Source organism: Ursus americanus, chromosome 15 (genome assembly GCF_024610735.1).
Source record: "Ursus americanus isolate L20-20 chromosome 15, mUrsAme1.1.p, whole genome shotgun sequence".
Classification (NCBI taxonomy): Eukaryota; Metazoa; Chordata; class Mammalia; order Carnivora; family Ursidae; genus Ursus; species Ursus americanus.
This window is the reverse complement of record NC_142141.1, coordinates 4,576,669-4,595,792: the sequence shown is the minus strand read 5'-3', so window position 1 is coordinate 4,595,792 and position 19,124 is coordinate 4,576,669. Positions and strand designations below refer to the sequence as shown.

At 36.4% G+C, this 19,124-nt stretch overlaps 1 protein-coding gene across 2 annotated transcripts in view; it reads left to right on the top strand.

The window, feature by feature from the left end:
* The window catches only part of CPEB4 (cytoplasmic polyadenylation element binding protein 4), a 60,870-nt gene extending 44,737 nt beyond the window's left edge, over positions 1-16,133 (top strand). For both annotated transcript variants that reach the window (XM_045792132.2, XM_045792131.2), the window contains 6 exons: positions 2,556-2,729; positions 5,885-5,974; positions 6,343-6,461; positions 7,878-7,992; positions 9,065-9,246; positions 11,704-16,133. In XM_045792132.2, coding sequence (XP_045648088.1) covers positions 2,556-2,729; positions 5,885-5,974; positions 6,343-6,461; positions 7,878-7,992; positions 9,065-9,246; positions 11,704-11,931 — 908 coding nt within the window. In that variant the 3' untranslated portion in view covers positions 11,932-16,133. The remainder of the gene's footprint in view (positions 1-2,555; positions 2,730-5,884; positions 5,975-6,342; positions 6,462-7,877; positions 7,993-9,064; positions 9,247-11,703) is intronic.
* The last annotated feature ends 2,991 nt before the right edge of the window (positions 16,134-19,124 follow it).

Below are 19,124 nucleotides of genomic sequence, written 5' to 3'. Positions count from 1 at the left end.
AATGTTTGGTGAATAGGATTGAGGTAATTGGACAAGCTGGGCTTGTAAGTGCCAGTTTGTTTCAGGGAAGACATTTTCTCAAAAGTTTCTTGATTGGAAGTTTGTACCGCCATTTCCCAAGTATTCAGGGAAATACATATAAATATATTATATTACATACTTCTCTTCTCAGCTGTAACCTACTTGGCAATAAAATGCCAAACCTTTTACTTTTCAGCATTTGGGACATGGTGGAAAATTTGACAAGGGACAAGAAACTTCCTTTGCCTAAAAGGAAATTTATAAATTGCCTAAAGATTTCATTTGTTATGATTTTCTTTATTAGGGATTAATCATAAAGTCATGGTATAAAATTGCTGTTTATCCTGTAGTGGTGAAAAAGTCATGAATTAAATATTGAAATATTTACTAAATATTGCAATATTTACTGAATTGCTAGTTAGCAGGGAATTCTGGGAGCATTTAAGATCAGTATGGTAGGAATTGGTTTAGCTCATGTTACATATTACCTTAGTGTCATACTAGTCTGGATCCTGGGTGACAGTTACAGCCAACTACTTCTCTTAACAAGTAAAAGTCAATACGGCTTTACAGTGTCCTTGAAGAACTTAAAAAAAAAAAAAGCGTGCATTAAATTGACCTCTCACCATCCAAATTCCTTGTTTTTGAGACATTTACTAGAAAATGAGGAACATAGCCAATTTTTTTTCAGTTTCAAAAGCTGGTAGATGAAATCACAGTTGATTCTTTTGACAATGTTTGAAAGGTTGTTTTTTTTTTTTTTTCTCATTTGACATGCAGCAAGGACATATGGGCGAAGGAGAGGTAACATTATTGTTTCTAACTTTTGAATGTACCAGTTGTATTTGGAGAGGACCCGAGTTTGCTCAATTTCTTACCCTTGTGGGAAAGGAGGGGAGGGGGAAATGCAACGTAGCTTTGATCCATACATACTTTATATGTCATGGTTAAGATTATAGACTTTCTAATTTGAAGGAGTCAGAATGGTAGGATTTGGATTTGAATTAATAATGTCCCTGAATTATACTCAACTTATTTATATCTGAAGATTTATTTCTCCTTTTTCTTTTCTGAAAGGAATTTCTTGAGAGAAGAAAAATTAAAGATCTTTGAAAAGGAAAATATAACGTGTGACTAGTCTCAAAGTACTTGATTATATTGGAAGCTCAATTATACTTGAAAACCTTATGTCTACTTTTTTTGCTAAGTCAACATGATACATTTGGTTTAAAATGAGATTAGCTAAATAAATGCCTATTCCTATAAATTTCAAACATTGGGGGAAAAAGCTCTAGAAATTTTAGAGAATTTTAAAGAATCATTTCCTAGAGGTGCCTGAATGAACCTTATTTTTGCCTCCTGTGATAGCTTTGCCTTTTTAAAAGCAAGTAAATTAGATAGTCAAATAGCTCAACTTTGAAATATAAGGGACTTCTAAACATTATTTAGGAAATAATTACCTCCAATTTTATAGTCATTTTTATCTTCATTCTATAACTCTTGAGCTGTAGTTTTGTAGGGTAAATTCATAACAAAAATATACTGTTATTACTTGCGTTTAGTTAGGAAAGTTGAAAGGAAGACAAGTGTGGCAACAAAGGACATGGAATGTTTCAGTAAAGGAAGAGCACTGAAGCTACACTTCTATAGGATCCATTAACAAACCTCTTCTCTAGTACCGAGAGTAAATTGGCAGCCTGAAAAGTGACAAAACAGTGCTTGAGAGATTCTAGTTATTTGTAGCTCTGTGTTTTGCTTGTGATTTCCAAAGTTCATATTTTGTTGTCAGGTAAACACGGGAATAATATTAACCACATTGACATCTCTGGTCTTTTTTGCTTATATATCCTGTATGATAGGATTTTCAAACAGCAAACTTAATGACTAGTTTTTAGAATTAGATAGTACCAGTGGCAGCTGGTAATTAGTCAGCTAAAAGAAAATATATCTTTAGCTTGCCTAAAAATCTTAAATTCTATAAGACTAGACAGTGAGGTTGGATAAGAGCGTTAAATGGGTTTTGGTTATATCCCATTAAGGTAAACCACGATGAGTGCTCACTTTAAAAATCGACTTGTTCATTTTAAGGACAGTCTTAGAGGAAATTGTGTAGGCTGTATTATTTGGTGTTTTAAAAAAAATTTAAGTGATCTAGCATCTTGATAGTCAAATTTAATACTTAGTGTACATGTCTAGGCTGCCTGTGGCCATGGGGCCCTGCTCAGGCAATGCAGTCTACTGCCAACTGCTTTCAAAAGAGTGCTCCCTCCTTCTGTACTTCCATTTCACCTCACTGACATTTCTGGATCCCAGAGGGATAGTTGAGCAGCCTTCTATTTAACCATGTACTTTCTCTCTGACTCCAGTGAGACTTTAAAGTGATGGGAATTCAAGAGCATATCTAAGTGATTTGTTATTCAGTGAGAAAAATAAAAGCCGTTTTATTAAATCTGCCGTTTTCCTTGTTTCTTGTGTAAGGTCAGCATTGGCAAGGAACCTTTGCTCTTAGCTTTTTTTCCTGCTTTCTATTCCAGGTCAGTCTTCACTGTTTCCAATGGAAGATGGATTCTTGGATGATGGCCGTGGGGATCAACCTCTTCATAGTGGCCTGGGTTCACCTCACTGCTTCACTCACCAGAATGGAGAAAGAGTGGAACGATATTCTCGCAAGGTGTTTGTGGGCGGATTACCTCCTGACATCGATGAAGGTATATTTACAAAGAACCATTAATTGCACAGTGCACATAGTAGGTAACTCATACATAGTGGTTGCTGTTATTAAAATAACAATCTTATCTGCCTCCAAGTATTCCGTTTTGATTGCATTGGTCTCTTGTCCTCTTTCTATCATGGCATGTAAGATTAGTTTACAGAGGAAGGGGCACAGGACTTTGGGAGCCAGCTGAAGCAAGTGATTGGACTAAATGAAAAGAGTAACTGTCATTGGGAAACCGTCTCAAGGGGTCTCTTGTGGGCAAACATAGTGCTTACTGAGTTTTTGTCTGTGTGCTGCCTTAGCCAGATTCAGTATGTTTTCCTACTGGCTCCAGAAATGTAGTTAATTGAAAATTTGAAATCTTAGATTAAGGATGAACTTTTGAAAAATAAACCCTAAAGTTGTACCACAAGAAAGAAAATCTCAAGAGTTTTATCATTTTCTGAATATTTTTTTACTTAACAAATATTTACAGGCTTTTTAAAAGTCACGCACTGGTCTTAGACTTGTTTACAGTATAACCAAGGTAGAAAGTCTTTGTGTGCATAGAATTTCAATTCTAGTAGGGGAAGACAGATACAAAGTGTGTAATCATGCAAGAAAAATATCCGAGAGTAAGTATTGAAAAGAAAATAGCATGATATTGCACTATTTTGTGATATAACAGGATATCTTCTTAGATTAGGTGGTTAAGAAAAGCCTCATTTTTTTCTTTTTCTTTTCCTTTTTTCTTTCTTTCTTTCTTTTTATTTTTAAGTAGGCTCCATGCCAAGTGTGGAGCCCAATGTGGGGCTTGAACTCATAACCCTGAGATCAAGACCTGAGCTGATATCAAGATTTGGACGCCTGACTGAGCCACCCAGGCGCCCCAAGGAAATCCTCTTTTAGGAAGTGATATTTGAGCTGAGACCTGCATTAGGAGCCAGCCAAAGGTTTAGAGGATTAGTGTTCAGTAATATTTTCTTCATCTATGGGTCTAAGTGACCCTGGTTCAAGTTCAGAATAAAATTCAAGTAGCAGACCATAGAGCAACCATATATCCTTAGTGGTGGTCGTCATGGTGGTTGTTTTCTTAACCTCTTTTGTCTTGGTTTCCTAAATGGAAATGGCAATAAACCAATTAATGTTATGGAGAATAGAATAGTTTTCTCTAAAAATCTATAAGGTCTAATAATAAGGTTTAATAACTTCCAATTTAGACTGAGATTAAATGTATTGAGTCACTTCATTTTCCTTAAGATGGTCAAACTTTTGGAAGGTTGAGACCAAAAAAGTTTTCAAAAAGCCAAAGATTGAAATAAACACAGTTTTTTTTTTGTTTTGTTTAATCTATGAAAAATTATCTCGGGTGGAGTCTGTGTTGGGATTTCAGGCTAGACTGAATCAGTCTTCATCCTGTTCTCAGAGGACCTAGCTTTCCAAAGTGTTCATCCTGGGCTGACCGTGTGGTCACAATATTGGCCTCTCTAATAAGCTCCTGGGTGTGGCCTGCTCTTTTCTTTGCCTGGAATCCTCATTTTCCTTAGTACTGTGGATTCTTGGTTTTTTGACCCTTGAAAGTCAAGTCTTTAGTCCACATGGTGTTTAATGAATGAATTATATGCTTACATACAAAAAGAGAAGACTGAATTTTATCTGACCTAGCCTGGAATAAACTCCTTCTCTGGCCCAGATAATCTATATCTTTTTGGAAAATTACTGAGCAATCTTAAATGTGCAATTTCTAAAATCCTTAGGAGCACAGGTAAATATGACTAGTCTGGCAAAGGAGATGGTAAGGTTTCTGGGGAAATAGTACCAAATAATTCAGAACCCAATGAGCTTTGTACTGGAAGCACTAACAAAAACAGAATTAATACCTTGGAAATAACTTGGACAATTTAGGCAAGTAGCTCAGTGTGGTTAGAGGCTGCCTCAAGGAATACTGAAAATGCACAAAACCAACAGAGCAGAAATGCTGTCTTGCAGGCTTTGAGGTAGTACAGATGTAACCGGACCTCTGAGCACCTGAGAAAGTGCACACTCCCAGGAGATGAGAGCCCTGCAAGGTTGGGAGTGTAGCTCTCTAGCAAGAGAGCCCTGGTTGCTGTGCTCCTTTTTCACTTCCTTATAAGAGAGTAGGAGGGCTCCTGCCTGCGTATCAGACAAGCTAGGGGCTCTTTCTTTTCCTGATGAAGGTTATAATTCTACTCCCACTATGCTAGCTCACTTTGCCCAGGAATAATCATTTACGAACCAGTACAACTGCCAGGTTATAGCAATTTTATTCCTCTGTTTACCAGTCTCTCTTACATGAGCTAAATGGTACTGCAGAAATGGGCAGCAGAGCAGAGCAAACTGTACTGTTTCACAATCTGGAGGAAAGGAAAATAGTTCTACCAGCTTGGAGTTTGAACACATCTCCCATCTCTTCTTTTCCTCTGTCCTGCCCTCCTCCCAGGTCTTATCTATACATGTTTACCTACTCTTTCCAGAAGTTCTTTGGAAATTTATTTTCCTATAGTCTACTCATGAGTCTGGTCATGAGGAACTGGTACAGGCTGGGAGTCATCCTACAGAATGAATTGGCCTATATACTTTTAGTACTGTCAAAGATGTAAAAGATAGAAAAGAATGAGACACTGTTCCAAAACTGAAGAATATGGATACGCTAGGGACGGGACATCTAAGTGTACCATGTGTCCTGGATAGGATTCTGGATCAGAAAGGGGAAAAGAGATAGTATTGGGTTAGTTTGAAATTTGGGTAGAGTCTGTGAATTGGGGAGTAATGTATGAATATTGAGTTCCTGATTGGGAGGGTTCCATGGTAGTATATGAGGAAGTGACCTTGCTTTGAGCAGGTGCCAGTGGTTATATTTCTGGGTTATAGAGCATCACATTAGAAAAAAAATGATAGGTAGGTAGGTAGATAGGTTGAATCATGCATACATGGAGATAGAAAGAAGGGCAAAGAAGAAGGAAGAAAGGGAAGGCAAATGTGTAAAATAGTAACAGTTGGGGGAGTCTAGGTGAAGGGGATGCGGGAGTTCTTTGTATTGTTCTTGTAAATAGTAGATGTGAAACTTGTTTCTAAACTACTTTCCCAAAATGATTATAAAAATATTTAAATTTACTTTTTTAAAAATTTTACTTTGTTGTTCATTAGATGAGATCACAGCTAGTTTTCGTCGCTTTGGCCCTTTGATTGTGGATTGGCCTCACAAAGCAGAGAGCAAATCCTATTTTCCTCCTAAAGGTAATTCTCAAGATTAACTATACATGTACAGTGTATCCTTTTATTGTTTAATGTTTAGACTTTTCATAAATGTTTACCTTTGCTGTAAGATTTTCCATTGTTAAACTTCCATTTTCCCAAATGCATCTTTAAAATTTATACCTAATACATACTTTCAGTTCAAATTTAGTTTTACTTTAAAAGATGTTCCAGGATATCAAACTGAACTTAATGTTGATACTATCAGACTTCGGGTAGGAAGATACAAATTTTCTTAATTTTTTTTTTACTCTTTTTCCCTTCCTTAGTTTCAGCTTATACTTCCTTTCTGTTGAAAAATTAGAAAAAAAATTAGGGAACAAATAAGCCTTTTTTCTCCTTTTTATCAGGCTATGCATTCCTGCTCTTTCAAGATGAAAGCTCTGTTCAGGCTCTGATTGATGCATGTATTGAAGAAGATGGAAAACTCTACCTGTGTGTGTCAAGTCCCACTATCAAAGATAAGCCAGTGAGTGCTAACATGAAAATAACGTCTTGTTTTTCCCTTTATCTCTGCTTTGTTTGAAAACCCACAGACATCTTGATGTATCTGTTAATTGACGTGTTTGTAATCTACTTATGAACTGCTGTTGTTGTCAACTTCCTGATGTTGACATTCTATATTATTTACACACATTATTTTTACATTGAATTTTTTGGTCAATTAAAATATTGTTAAGTCTTTACCATGAAAAGATTTAACTTGATAATGCATTTGATAAGATAAAGTAGCTGAATTTCCTCTGAATAATAGAACTCAAAAATCACAAATAGATATTTGTCTGTCTCCTTCCTCTCTTTGATCAAAATTTTACCCAATACTATCCTTAACTTTTTGCACAAGGTATTCTCCCAAAGTAAAATGAATTATGCATATACAGAAATGTATATGGCATACTGTTTTTTCTTTTTGAAAAAGTTTATCATAAAATTTAGTCTTTAGGAATGGTAGCAACTGGCCTGTTTTGACGAATCTGGCAAATCAACAATTTATTATCACTCAGCCAGATCTAGTTTGTTCAGAATGGAGCTGCCTGTGGGTTCAGCTCAAGCAATAATTAATGGAGCTCCTCTTGGCGTCTTGGGATTGTCTAAGTCCGGAGCACTTTTCCCAGAGTTTCCATAGCATAGATTCTTTATACTTGATTTGTTTATGTTCCCTTGCAGTCCCCATAGGTATTTGAATTTGGGACCTCTGGCTTAGGACTTTGTTGATGTGCATATTGGGAATATCCTACTATGAACCCATCCATAGCCTTTGGTATGGGCATTTGTAACAATTAATAAATGCAAACAATTAAAATAAGGTACACGATTCTTGGTTGACTAAAGCAGCGGATACATTGAAGTGTTTTATCATAAATTTACTGCAGATATCAACATTTTTACTTTGAAATGCTTTTTGAAATAATGCAACAGGTTTGTTAGTATCAGGAGTCGTTTGCATTTGTAGGATTGGGCACATAATCCTCGTTTACTTAGCACTATATTCTGATCAACATCAAATACTGTGCTAACTTACTGTTATGTGGATATTGGGGATTGGGTAGGATAGAAGCCCAAATAATTTGAAAAACAGCTAATTAACTTACCAGTGCTGAAAGACATGTTAGGGATTTAGCTTATAAGACAATAAAAATTGAACTTTTGACTTTGGTTCACTTAAAAATGGTTCACTTAAAAAAATCACTTGGTTTACTCTTAAAAATGAAATGAAGGGTTGGGCTATGCTATGTGTGTAAGTCTTATTTTACAGTTTTATTGATTTATAATGATGTGGATTATTGTTGCTCTTAAAATAAAATACTCTGCAATAATTTTAAACTTATTTCCTCATAAATTGTCTGCATTAAGAATGAAACATTTTGGTTTGTCTGCTCCCTAGGTACAGATTCGGCCTTGGAATCTCAGTGACAGTGACTTTGTGATGGATGGTTCACAGCCTCTTGACCCACGAAAAACTATATTTGTTGGTGGTGTTCCTCGACCATTACGAGCTGGTATGATGAAACAAACAGAAATACCCCTTTACCCTTTAGCATAAGAAATCCCTTATAAAGATTTTTAGGAAAAATTCTCCACAAGCATTGGAGTTAATGTCCAAGAGCGAGAGTTCTAGAATCAAAGTATCGGGGTTCGAATTCATGTGCTCTGCTCTCAGTTAATAGTTGAGTGATGTTGGACAAATTATTCTCCCTAATTTTCAATTTCCGCAGCAGTCAAATGGAGTGTATGTGCTTCATATAGAGTTGTTCTGAGGATTAGATGGGAAAGTGCCAAGTGCTTTGTGTGGTGTTAGTGAGCATTGCTCTCATCATCATCTGGAAAAACCCTTCAAGAGTAGATTATATGTCAAGAATTTTGGGGTTTGTTTCCCATGCCTTCATTTGCTTACCAGCTGTTTACTGAGCTCTGAAATATAGTAGGGTTCTCAACAGTGCTTCATGTTTTTAATAGTACTTACAGGAGAAATTTCATCCCCAACTTCAAGTAGAATGAGGTTATTGATATAAGTGAGAAAAAGAACATAAAATGAATAAGAACGCAGTTTTAAAATTGTAATATTTCATGGAGAACACGATACATGCATTATTTCAGGTTTTTATATAAAAAATCGGTGAATAGCTAAACTGTAGGGAACGGTAACAAGGATTTGATGGAGATAATCTAGAAGGACCTCCACACAAAGTCTGCCAGTCAATTTTCTAGTGTTCACGTGATTGTTTATATTAAGCAATACATTATTAACTATGAATCTATGGTGGCAACATGGTATAGAGCATCAGACCAGGGTCCCAAGCCCAGCACTATCACTTAACTGTCTGTGCCTTGATTTCCCCAGGAAATTGCTACCCACTTCCTAGGGTCGTTGTGAAGCTTAAGAGAGAACATATGTGAAGCACCCAGCAGAGCCCCTGCCCTTACTTAAAAGATTAAAGATTAATGATTGATTTAGTAATTATTATAAGAATGTGAGCTCAGAATACAGATGAATTGCTTTAGATGGAATCTTTGGTGAACTAGATGGCTTTTCCTGATTTCAAATACCCTCTTTGTTTCTTTCTCATTTAGTGGAGCTTGCCATGATAATGGATCGTCTTTATGGAGGTGTATGCTATGCTGGGATTGATACCGACCCGGAGCTGAAATACCCAAAAGGAGCTGGGCGAGTCGCATTCTCTAATCAACAGAGTTACATAGCTGCTATCAGTGCCCGCTTTGTTCAGCTGCAGCATGGAGAGATAGATAAACGGGTAAGTCCTAGATTATATTCTGGAAAGTTCTAGAAATGGCCCTCTCAGTGTGTCATTACCAAGATTGGAATGGGGGATTTTATATGACAGTAAAATTGGCAGCTGACAGCTATGCCTCTAGGACCAATTAGGTGTATGCTTTGTAATACATCTAAGGATTCCTATGAGTTTTCCTATCCCTTAGTGTTTTGAGTAGCCTAACCAGAATGCTGTATCAATTTACTTGGGGCAATTTAATCTCCTAAGCTATCGCCTCCATTCATTCATTTATTCAGTTAGTCAATCATTCAGTATATATCATTATATCAAGTACAAACACCAATGCCCTTGAGATCCCCTGACCTTTTTTTAAAAATCATGAATACCTCAGTAAGCCCTATTTTTCCAGTGCGCTATGTAACAAATGACTGAATAAATTCACTTGTAGGACTGCGTATCTTAGAAATATTTCATTATAACAGATTAAGTATAAGAAATCATAATCTTTCTATTTGTAGTGTATTCCTCCACCTGAAATTAGGTCTAGTAATTAGCATTATTTTCAGCACTTTAAATTCCTCTTTGTCGGTTTAGCTTCTGAATTAAAAAGCTGGAGAAAACCTCAGAGATAGTGTTCTCCTCTGTTTTCTAAGATCCTGTATTTGAAACTCTGTGTTCCGTTATCCATCTTACTTCTTTGCATTCACAGATTTGTTTCTTATCTTTATGTTTCATGCATTCAACAAATGTTTTAGCCCCTAGGACAAGAAGTCCCTGTTCTCAGGAGTTTGTGTTCTGATAAATATAATTGTATCTTATACCGAAACTACTCAAAGTGTGGCCTGGGTAGCGACTTCCAGCAGTCGATGGTTACTAGCTTGTGATGAGATAGGAATTTACACCAGAATGTGAATCAGCTACATTAGTAAGCATAATGTTTAGTTCAGCTGACTTTTTTGTTTTTTGTTTTTTCCTCCCTGTAGAAAGACCCTCTTGATGAGAGAAGCAGTGCGTTGATTTATATTCTGGTGTCAGCTCCTTATTTCATGGGAGACTGGCACTTTCATTAGGACTGACTTAGATATCAACACTCTGAGCATTGTGCTCAAAAAGGTCCTCATTGATTGATTGTATTGTGCTGTTCCCAATTCATTATGTAGAAACTATCAAGTCAATACTGGTTTACACTTATTGCTTATGTTTCATTCCATGTGTATGCTCCTTCAGTGTCAGTCTAAAATACAAGATTCACAATACTGTATTGTGACTCTATTAAAAGAAAGATATAGATTCTATTATAAACACAGGGGAAGAGGGCAAGACAAGTTGCAGTATACATTAACAAGCCCACTTGTTTTTTATGCACACTAAAAAAACATCTACATCCCCGCAAGCAGTGTCTTCTGCCTTGCTGCGTCATCCCACCGAAGGTGTCGGAGGTGTAAGGTTCGTCATTGGAAATGCAGACTTCATTTGTATTTCTCTGCAATCAGATCTTTGACCAGTGTTCTTGCCACTCCACAGACGTTGTGGAATGGCCTCAGGGCCAGAAGGCTAATGCTCTAGTTTCATCTGCTCTTCCTGTCTTCATGTCACTCGTCTTCTTTTGTTCACCGCCAACCTTTGTCAGAATTCCTTGTCAGAACTGGATGGCACGAGTGGTAGTGATAGCTTGGTATAGGGAATTGAGCCGTGAGTCTCTCCAAGACTAAAAATAACCAACTCTTTTCTCACTGGTGAATTAATAGCCAGGTTATTTTTAATGCTTGAGAGACTCAAATGACAGGTTGGCCTATTGAACACTGGAACAGACCCAGTTTTATAAATTCACCTCTGACTTCTAGACTGAAGTCAACCATTCTTACTGACAAAGAACAAAGCAAGGTTTTGGATTGTGAGTACCATGGCCGCATCTTGTTTTCTCAGAGTTCTGAGTTTGTGATTATAACCCCAGATGTGTACACTGTAAATAGAAACCCTGACCCAGGCTTTATTACAACTTAGAAGCTTATGACGCAGAAGCCAGGCGTCTTCCCTCTGATGTGAATATTGAAGTGCTGTTTTGTGGAACTGGGAAGCTCTTAGTTGGTTTGTTTAAATTATAACTCCACATATGACAAAAATCCAGGTCCACTAATTAAAGTGACGGTTTGTGTCTATAAATACTCTCCTGTGGGTTTAATCTCATAACATTCTAAACAGTTGGCTTGCCTTTTTTATTTCTGGTAGAATCCCATTTTCTTTCGAAAAGTGGCTATTTAATAAGACAGAAATGTAAAATGATGGGTATAAAAAGCCTTACCAGGTTCTTAGGAGATGGATTATCTTAATTTCAATAGAAGAGTTATTGACCCTTGTTTCTGGGCAGCCTGGCATAGATTCACTCAGACAGCGGATGGGAATGTACACACCATAGTCCGAGTTGCCTGGGCCATTCACTGAAAAATGTAAACTCGTTTCTTTTATTTTTGATTGCAGGTGGAAGTTAAGCCATATGTCTTGGATGATCAGCTGTGTGATGAATGTCAGGGGGCCCGTTGTGGGGGAAAATTTGCTCCATTTTTCTGTGCTAATGTTACCTGTCTGCAGTATTACTGTGAATATTGCTGGGCTGCTATTCATTCTCGTGCTGGCAGGGAATTCCACAAGCCCCTGGTGAAGGAAGGCGGTGACCGTCCGCGACATATTTCATTCCGCTGGAACTAAAGGGTAACTACAGTGCTCATTTTCAGGCCTCAGAATAAGTGCACTCTTCTGTTAATTCTGACCCCTTCCTCAACCTCTTCACGCTGGCATGTCCTTTTGTAGCAGCCCATAACTTAACAATAGTATAATGAAAAGAATGACCTATAATATAGGTGTTTTGTAGATTCTTGTGTCACTGAAAACAATATGTAAGAACTCCTTTTTCATATTGCCATCGTGTTGCACGGAAGTTTTGTTCTCTTGTTTTGCTGGAGACCAAGAGGATGCAACTTCCTGTAACATTTTCTTAGAGGAGAAAGAGAAATATTAAAAGAGAAATGAAACAATAGAGTATTTTGGGTTTTTAATTAAATTATTGTTAATAATATAACATATAAGAATACTTTTATTAAAATTAACCATGCACCAATAACACTATCAGTCTGGCCTGACACAGGTTTTCCCCCAGAGAAGTGCTTTTGCCTTTTCCTTTCTTTCTTTCTTTTTTGCCTCTCGTTTTTCCGTCCCCCCTTTTTTGTTCATTTAACAGCAGTGGAGGAAGTTAACAATTATTAACAGGAAAGAGCATGCTAAAGCAAACACAAATGCATGAGCAAGATTGAAGCAGCATTAGAACAAATCGTAAGGGTTTAGAGGCCGAAGAGAATTTCATGACGCCTCGGAGTTACTACCACATCGGAAAAAAAAAAGAAATACTAAAGTAGGCAGAGCTAGGTTTACTTTCTTTTCAACCATTTTTAAAACTTCAGAATGTAAAAATTGGGTAAATTTACTACTGAGGGGAGTGCACTTATTTCTTTTTTGAACTTCCTTATCTGGTCACAGCCCCAGGAAACCTACCAAAGCTAGAATTAACGACAACTGGTGGGAAAACTAGCATTTCCTCTCCTGAAGAACAAATGTATAAATTTTATTTTTGATGTTATATAGAAACTCTATTTCCTAATTTACCAACACTCATCAGGTGTCAGCCTTTGCTCTCCATTTTGACGTTAAAAACCAGACAAAACAGACCGGATCTAGAGATACCTCAAGGATATCATTTTTGATTTTGTGTTAGAGTACAATTGTAGCCAAAACTGGACGACAAACCAATATACAAATTGGCTGCTGATTGGCTTACTTGTAGATTTAAAGTCACTTTGGGTATCCTGTAATTTAGTTGTAACATAGAAAATGAAAAAAAAAGTTAAAAAAAAAGTTAAGTAGTTGCAAAGTGTTTTGCACTGTTGAACTAAGTAACTGTGTAAATCTGTGCAAAGGTACGTATGTTTATCTTACTCTTCCTATAAAATAACATTACCGTTTCAGAACTTAGCATGGGACATAGTCAGTGTTTGAAGTGCCAACTTCATCAAGTAATGCATGCTTTATTATAAATAAAATTCTAGCTTTGAAAGGCGTTATTATGTGTTGAACAGTATGCTTCAGGGGTAAATTTAAAATAGTCTCTTGAAGCCCTGGTCATGGAAGTAACTTTTATTTTAATTGACATTCTCTTATCAAATGCCCTACCCACCATTAAAAGGATTATTACCAGTGTGCAAAACGTTAAAAAAAAAAAAAAATCTAATGGCAATCTTGCTAGTTGTGCTACCTAACAGTACCATCTTGGATCCTTCAAAACCAAAGACTTGCCCCAGCACTACGGTGGAACCACCTGGCTGATGACCCCTACTGATTATCGTTAGGAAAAGCAGTCCTTTATTTTGAGTACGGGCTTTAATGAACTATATACCTGTTAAGTTCCAAAGGTCAAAATGGAGGCATATGCTGTCTAATGGTCAGACATAGAAAGGGAGCTGCTTTTAAAGAATTCCCTGCAAATATTGAAAGCAGTCATGCGAATGGAGGGTGCTCTTGTGTAGCTGGTCAGGGACTTTTTTTTCTTTTCTCCTGAACTACATAATTCTAATCGAAATGTTCATTTGCCTCTTCTTATTCTTTTAAATGCTTGTAGGTGGCTTGGGGTGTGCTATTGTGCTGTTCCTACTCAGTAAACAGGTGTGATGAGTTAACAAGAAATAACACTGTTTGAGAACTAGCTTTGAATAATAATTTTTCCCTTTGTACATGACCTGCTGAATTTCGGTACAGTGTTTTTGTAGCTAACTTATTTTGTCATGCACATAATGTATATTTGTTATGCACTACTTTTGTATATCTTGTTTTTCCAACAGTGAACATTTTTAGGCACACTTTTCACTGACGGGATATCTCTTTATGCAATACCTCAATTTTTCATATTGCAAAGAGTAGCTTTTTGTACTTTTATTACTGAGAGATCTTCATATACTTCATTTTTTAATATAAATAATTTTAATAAATTTTATTTTCTTATATTCTGCTTTTTATACATTTCAGTGCTCTGCATACATTTTAAATTATGAATGTTGTGCACTGGCAATGCTATTTTAGAGTCTGCAGAGAAGAGAAAGCATGTTGCTTAAACATCCTTCCCCAGCACCAGCTATTGGTGTACCTATAATTTAAGAAATAGTTTATGTAAAGTCACAAATTAATGAAAAAAATTCGCATGAAAATGACAGATAACACTGTAGTTCCTAAAAAGAAAAAAAAAAATTAAATGCATAAGCATAGGGTAGAAATTTAAAATAACAAAATTGTCTACAGCTTCTTACTAAGTTTTTAAAATTATTCATAACGCAGACATTCTTGGTGAATGTTTAGCCATTTTTAATATTAATAAATTGATGTTAAGTGTTTGATTCAGAGATGTCTGCTCTTTTAATTATATATAAAGAAAAAAAAATAGCCTGCCGTGGGACAGGTGTGTAATGTTAGTATGCATGACTAATGTAAGAAATTGTTATTCTACTAATATTTACTTGTGATTGTGTGACAAGCGTGTTTACAGATTATTTGGTTACACTTCAATTTACAGGGCATAAACAATTATTATCTATTACTCTGAACTTTATTGATTACATGTCCTTCAGATTACATGGGATTGTAGTTGGGAGTTACCATGTAACTCAAAACATAATTAACATGTAATTAGTTTACAGATTTTAGGGTGTCACTTCAATTTACCAAGCATGTAGTTCTAGCGCACTAGCATGGCACCAGCCATGTACTTACAATGTAGTTACAGAGTAATTACATGGTTATTTTTGCAATGTAAAATAAAGTGTTTCTGATTATTTTCTATGTAAAGGAACCCTCTCCCTTGCCCTTCTGGTCCCCACGCTTTGGTATAATATATATACTTCTCCATACACAGACCTCTGCAGAATGCAAAATAAAACTTGCAGTGAATGAATTTAGCATTTTATGAGAGTGCTGTTGGAAAGACTTGATAATTCACCCCTTTTGTTTTGAAGAGTTGAATCTTCTGTTAAAAGGTGATTTAAAACTTGAATGTGATGAATTGTGGCAAGTTAACTTCAAGTTATGTGCAATACTTATTTCAAACTTTTGAAAGATCTTTGCAGTGTAATTCTTTGTTTTTAATTGCAGACATTTAAAAATGTCATTTTCTACTGTTAAGAGTAATCCTCTTTCTTGCTGGTGTTTCTAAAGAAAAGAATCAGAAATCAATCTTTCTACTAATGTAAATTTGAGATTATTTTTAAAAATGGAATAAAAGAGGTTTTGGTCATTTGCTTTATTTTATTATCTTATTTTAAAGCTACTGTGATTGATAGCATTGTAAGAATTGGGACAATATTGTATTCAACTGTTTTATTTTTTATATTTTTAAAATTTAAAGTATAATTAGTTTTTATAATTTTCATCAGATTTTTGTTATATTTTTTGGAAGTGAAACTTTTAGCAAGTGGGTGTCTAGTTTTTACTAATCCCTAATGTTTTTTTTTCCAGTGTATTGCTCATATTATCAGAAGGAAAAGTTATTTAAGTATGTCAGTTAATTGTACTACTTGGCTGAATTTCCATATAGTTTTTACTGTGTATGGGGAGGTTGTAGTATTTATTATAGCATTTTAAATAAGGGTAATTCATTTTTTATTAAAGTCATTTTCACGTTAAGTTCCTATTTTTGTATGTTCTACTCTTAAGTTATATAACACAGTTCCTTTTTTAAAAGAGTTCATTTGTTGAAGTGCTAGTGGAAAATTAATGTTATTAAATAGTTTGCAAATGACTATTTATACCAGTATGCATATAATTTTTAAATATTTGTAATGTGAGATGTTGAATGAATAAAACTTTTAACTCAGCTTTCTTTTAATATACTTATTTATTGTCAACGTAAGTAGATTATGCTTCCATGATTAGGACTGTATCATTCAAAAATATTAGGTATATACTCTTGGGCCAAGGCAGAACAAACTGATAGGAAAAGGTGTCCGGTCAGATAAGTACTAGGGGCAAGTGTGCCCTGCTTATGTAAGTTTGTAAGTGTCGGTGGGCTGCTGTCTTTGATCTGCTCTATTCCTTCACACACTGCCCTGCAGAGTCTCTTTCTTTCTTTCTTTCTTTCTTTCTTTCTTTCTTTCTTTCTTTCTTTCTTTCTTTCTTTCTTTCTTTCTTTCTTTCTTTTCTTTCTTTTCTTTCTTTTCTTTCTTTTCTTTCTGCCTTCAGTATGTGTGCGAGGCCTCAGTCAGGATCCGAGCTTAAGGCCAAGTGACCTGCGTAAGGCCAAATGTCCAACAAAAGTAAGGGAACACGTGTTTTCATAGAGAAGGTCACTATCTAAGAGGTTTAGTTTGTGGTCTTTGCTAATGAAGAGCCTTGATTTTTGGCCACCGTGCAAGAGGATCATGGTTTGACTTTCAACCCTCAGTTCCTCCTGAGATCCTAACATCATAGGATATGACCTCTAGGATAATAATCTCTATAGCATGTGAATTGAAAGTACTATCTTTGATTTGGTCCATGAGTCGTGTGGACTACTGAGTATGTGATGTATTAGTATTTACATTTTAAACTGCATTTTCAGACTTTTAATGTAACGATTTATTATGACATAAAGTATGACACGGAGGATATTCTGTTTTGTCAAATTTGATTTCTGTTCTTTCTCACCTTGAGTATAGTATTCTTAAGCCTAGAAGAAGCAATTCTCGTTCTGAGACAAATGGACTATAGAGGTCTTTTGCGTCTAAATTTGTCTTTTCCCAATATGCCGCGCTCTGAACTGTAGGGGGCGCCTGAGGGGCTGAACCAGCAGTGCATGGGATCTCCCGGGATACCAGGTCACAGAAGCTTTGGCTGACAGTAGCCCAAACTTCTGTTTCAGAGTTCACTGAAGGGCCCCTAAGGAAGCCCCAGGGACATTGGAGATGGGGTTGCCACCTTCGACAACATCCCTTGGCATTCTGGGTCGGTTTAGGCACTTGAAGAGGAAAAAAAAAAAAAAAAAAAACAACGAGTAGATTGTGTTTATTTTAGAAATATTTATTTTAGGCAAGTGCCTATTGACTATAAGTGATGTAACAACTAAATCTTGAAATAATCTTGATGTAATAACTGAATCTTGAAATAATGTGTAGGTGCAGTACTTTGGTGTTTTGAATCACAGAATGGTGAATCTGAAAAGGGTGTGAGAGGCCATCTAGGCTGTGTTTCCTTACTCACTGGTAGTTCACCCAAACTTGCCCAAAAAGGAAAGTTCTCTACCCCATTCTTAACAATTAAGTTATTTCATAACCTCTTTTGGTAATGGCTTTGTATCCATACCCAGCTCAAAAGGAAAATAATTATTTTAGGAATTTTTTTTTTTTAAGTTTGATAAATAGTCCCTTAAGGTCTGGTCAAAAGTCATGGGGAAAGTAAATTTCTGATTTTAAAAATTAAAGAACTGTGAAGATGTCAATGAAATAAAAACATTGAAAGAGTAATACTTTTTCTGAAGTATGTAATGATGGGATGATAAATAAGAAACTCTTAATATTTATTTCACAAATTGTGATCTTCAGAGCACTCAGGTAGTTCTCTACAAGAAACAGACAAAAAAATTTTTAAGTTCTGTCTTTAAATAAACTTAGAAAATAGGGTACCCTGTTTCATAGAAAATCAAAATATGCAACTAGCTTATTAAGGCTTTGAGAAGTTGTACAGTGAAGAAATCTATTTTCTTTGTTTAGAGTGTCTCCCCCCACTCCCACCTAATTTCTCTGCCCACAGTCTCTGATTACAGATAACATGGGATCCCACGGGACATATTTGGGATACATTGCTCTACATTTTGGTATGTTTACTGGCATCAGGAAGTCAAAGAATCTCACTTTGTTTTTTTGTTCTGCAAGGGCTCTTGGTCCTGTCCCTCTTGTCCCTCGCTAGTCATACCCAGGGCTGTTGTCATCGCCCACATTTGACTTTACAGGGTTTCCAAACAGTTGCCTTGCTTCTGACCCCTGCACCATTTCCAGTTCAGCTCCTTAATTCCCCTCCCTCTACTCCCAGTTCCAGAAGAGAGAAACTGCTTTGCAGAATGAACCATCCTGCCTTGCAAAGCTATTTTGATTATGCCACTCCCTGGCTCAGATCAGCCCTTATTTCTCATGAGGGCCACCCCACGTGCTGCTTCAGACAAGCAGCTCGTTTGAACCTGCCCTTCATGACATGCCATCTTTCTGATCATTTATATCATTTCCCTCCTTTGAAAATTTTCCCTTGGAAAAGTCCCCCTGCACCCCTGCTGATGCTCTGAGAATAGGGACCACAGGCTTTGCATAAACTCCAAGAATTCAGAAAATGAACATTCGTGCTCTTCTACGAGCTCTTCGGCAGTACCAATTCAGTCTCTCTTATTAAAGAACATTTTGTTTTGGCATGCCTGAATCTTGTCGAGATATTTTAAGTTCGAATCTTTTTCTAGTCAAGTTGGGTGTCATCGTTGACTGGCTGGAAAAAGTGTCGTATTGTGATCCAGTGTGGTGACCAGAGGTGGAAAAGTACAGTTTGTCTCAATTGGAAGTTAAAAATGAACAGTGGTGTCCAAACCCAGTGCAGGCGCAAGCCACCAGTGTTTTCTACTGGGTGTAATGTGATGAAGTGTCAGTGAAAAACTGCTGGTGGGTAGGTGGGGGGTGGAGGGTGGTGAATCAGTGAATACAAATGCCAGAAGCGAAGCTTGAGCTTGGTTTATCCTTTTCATTGGAGTTCTATTTCAGTAAGCAGGGCTTGGATGCCATAAAAATGTCAACGTGATGAAGCAAATGTCACCATTTTAAAGAGATTATTTTCAACTCCTCTCTCACCCCCCC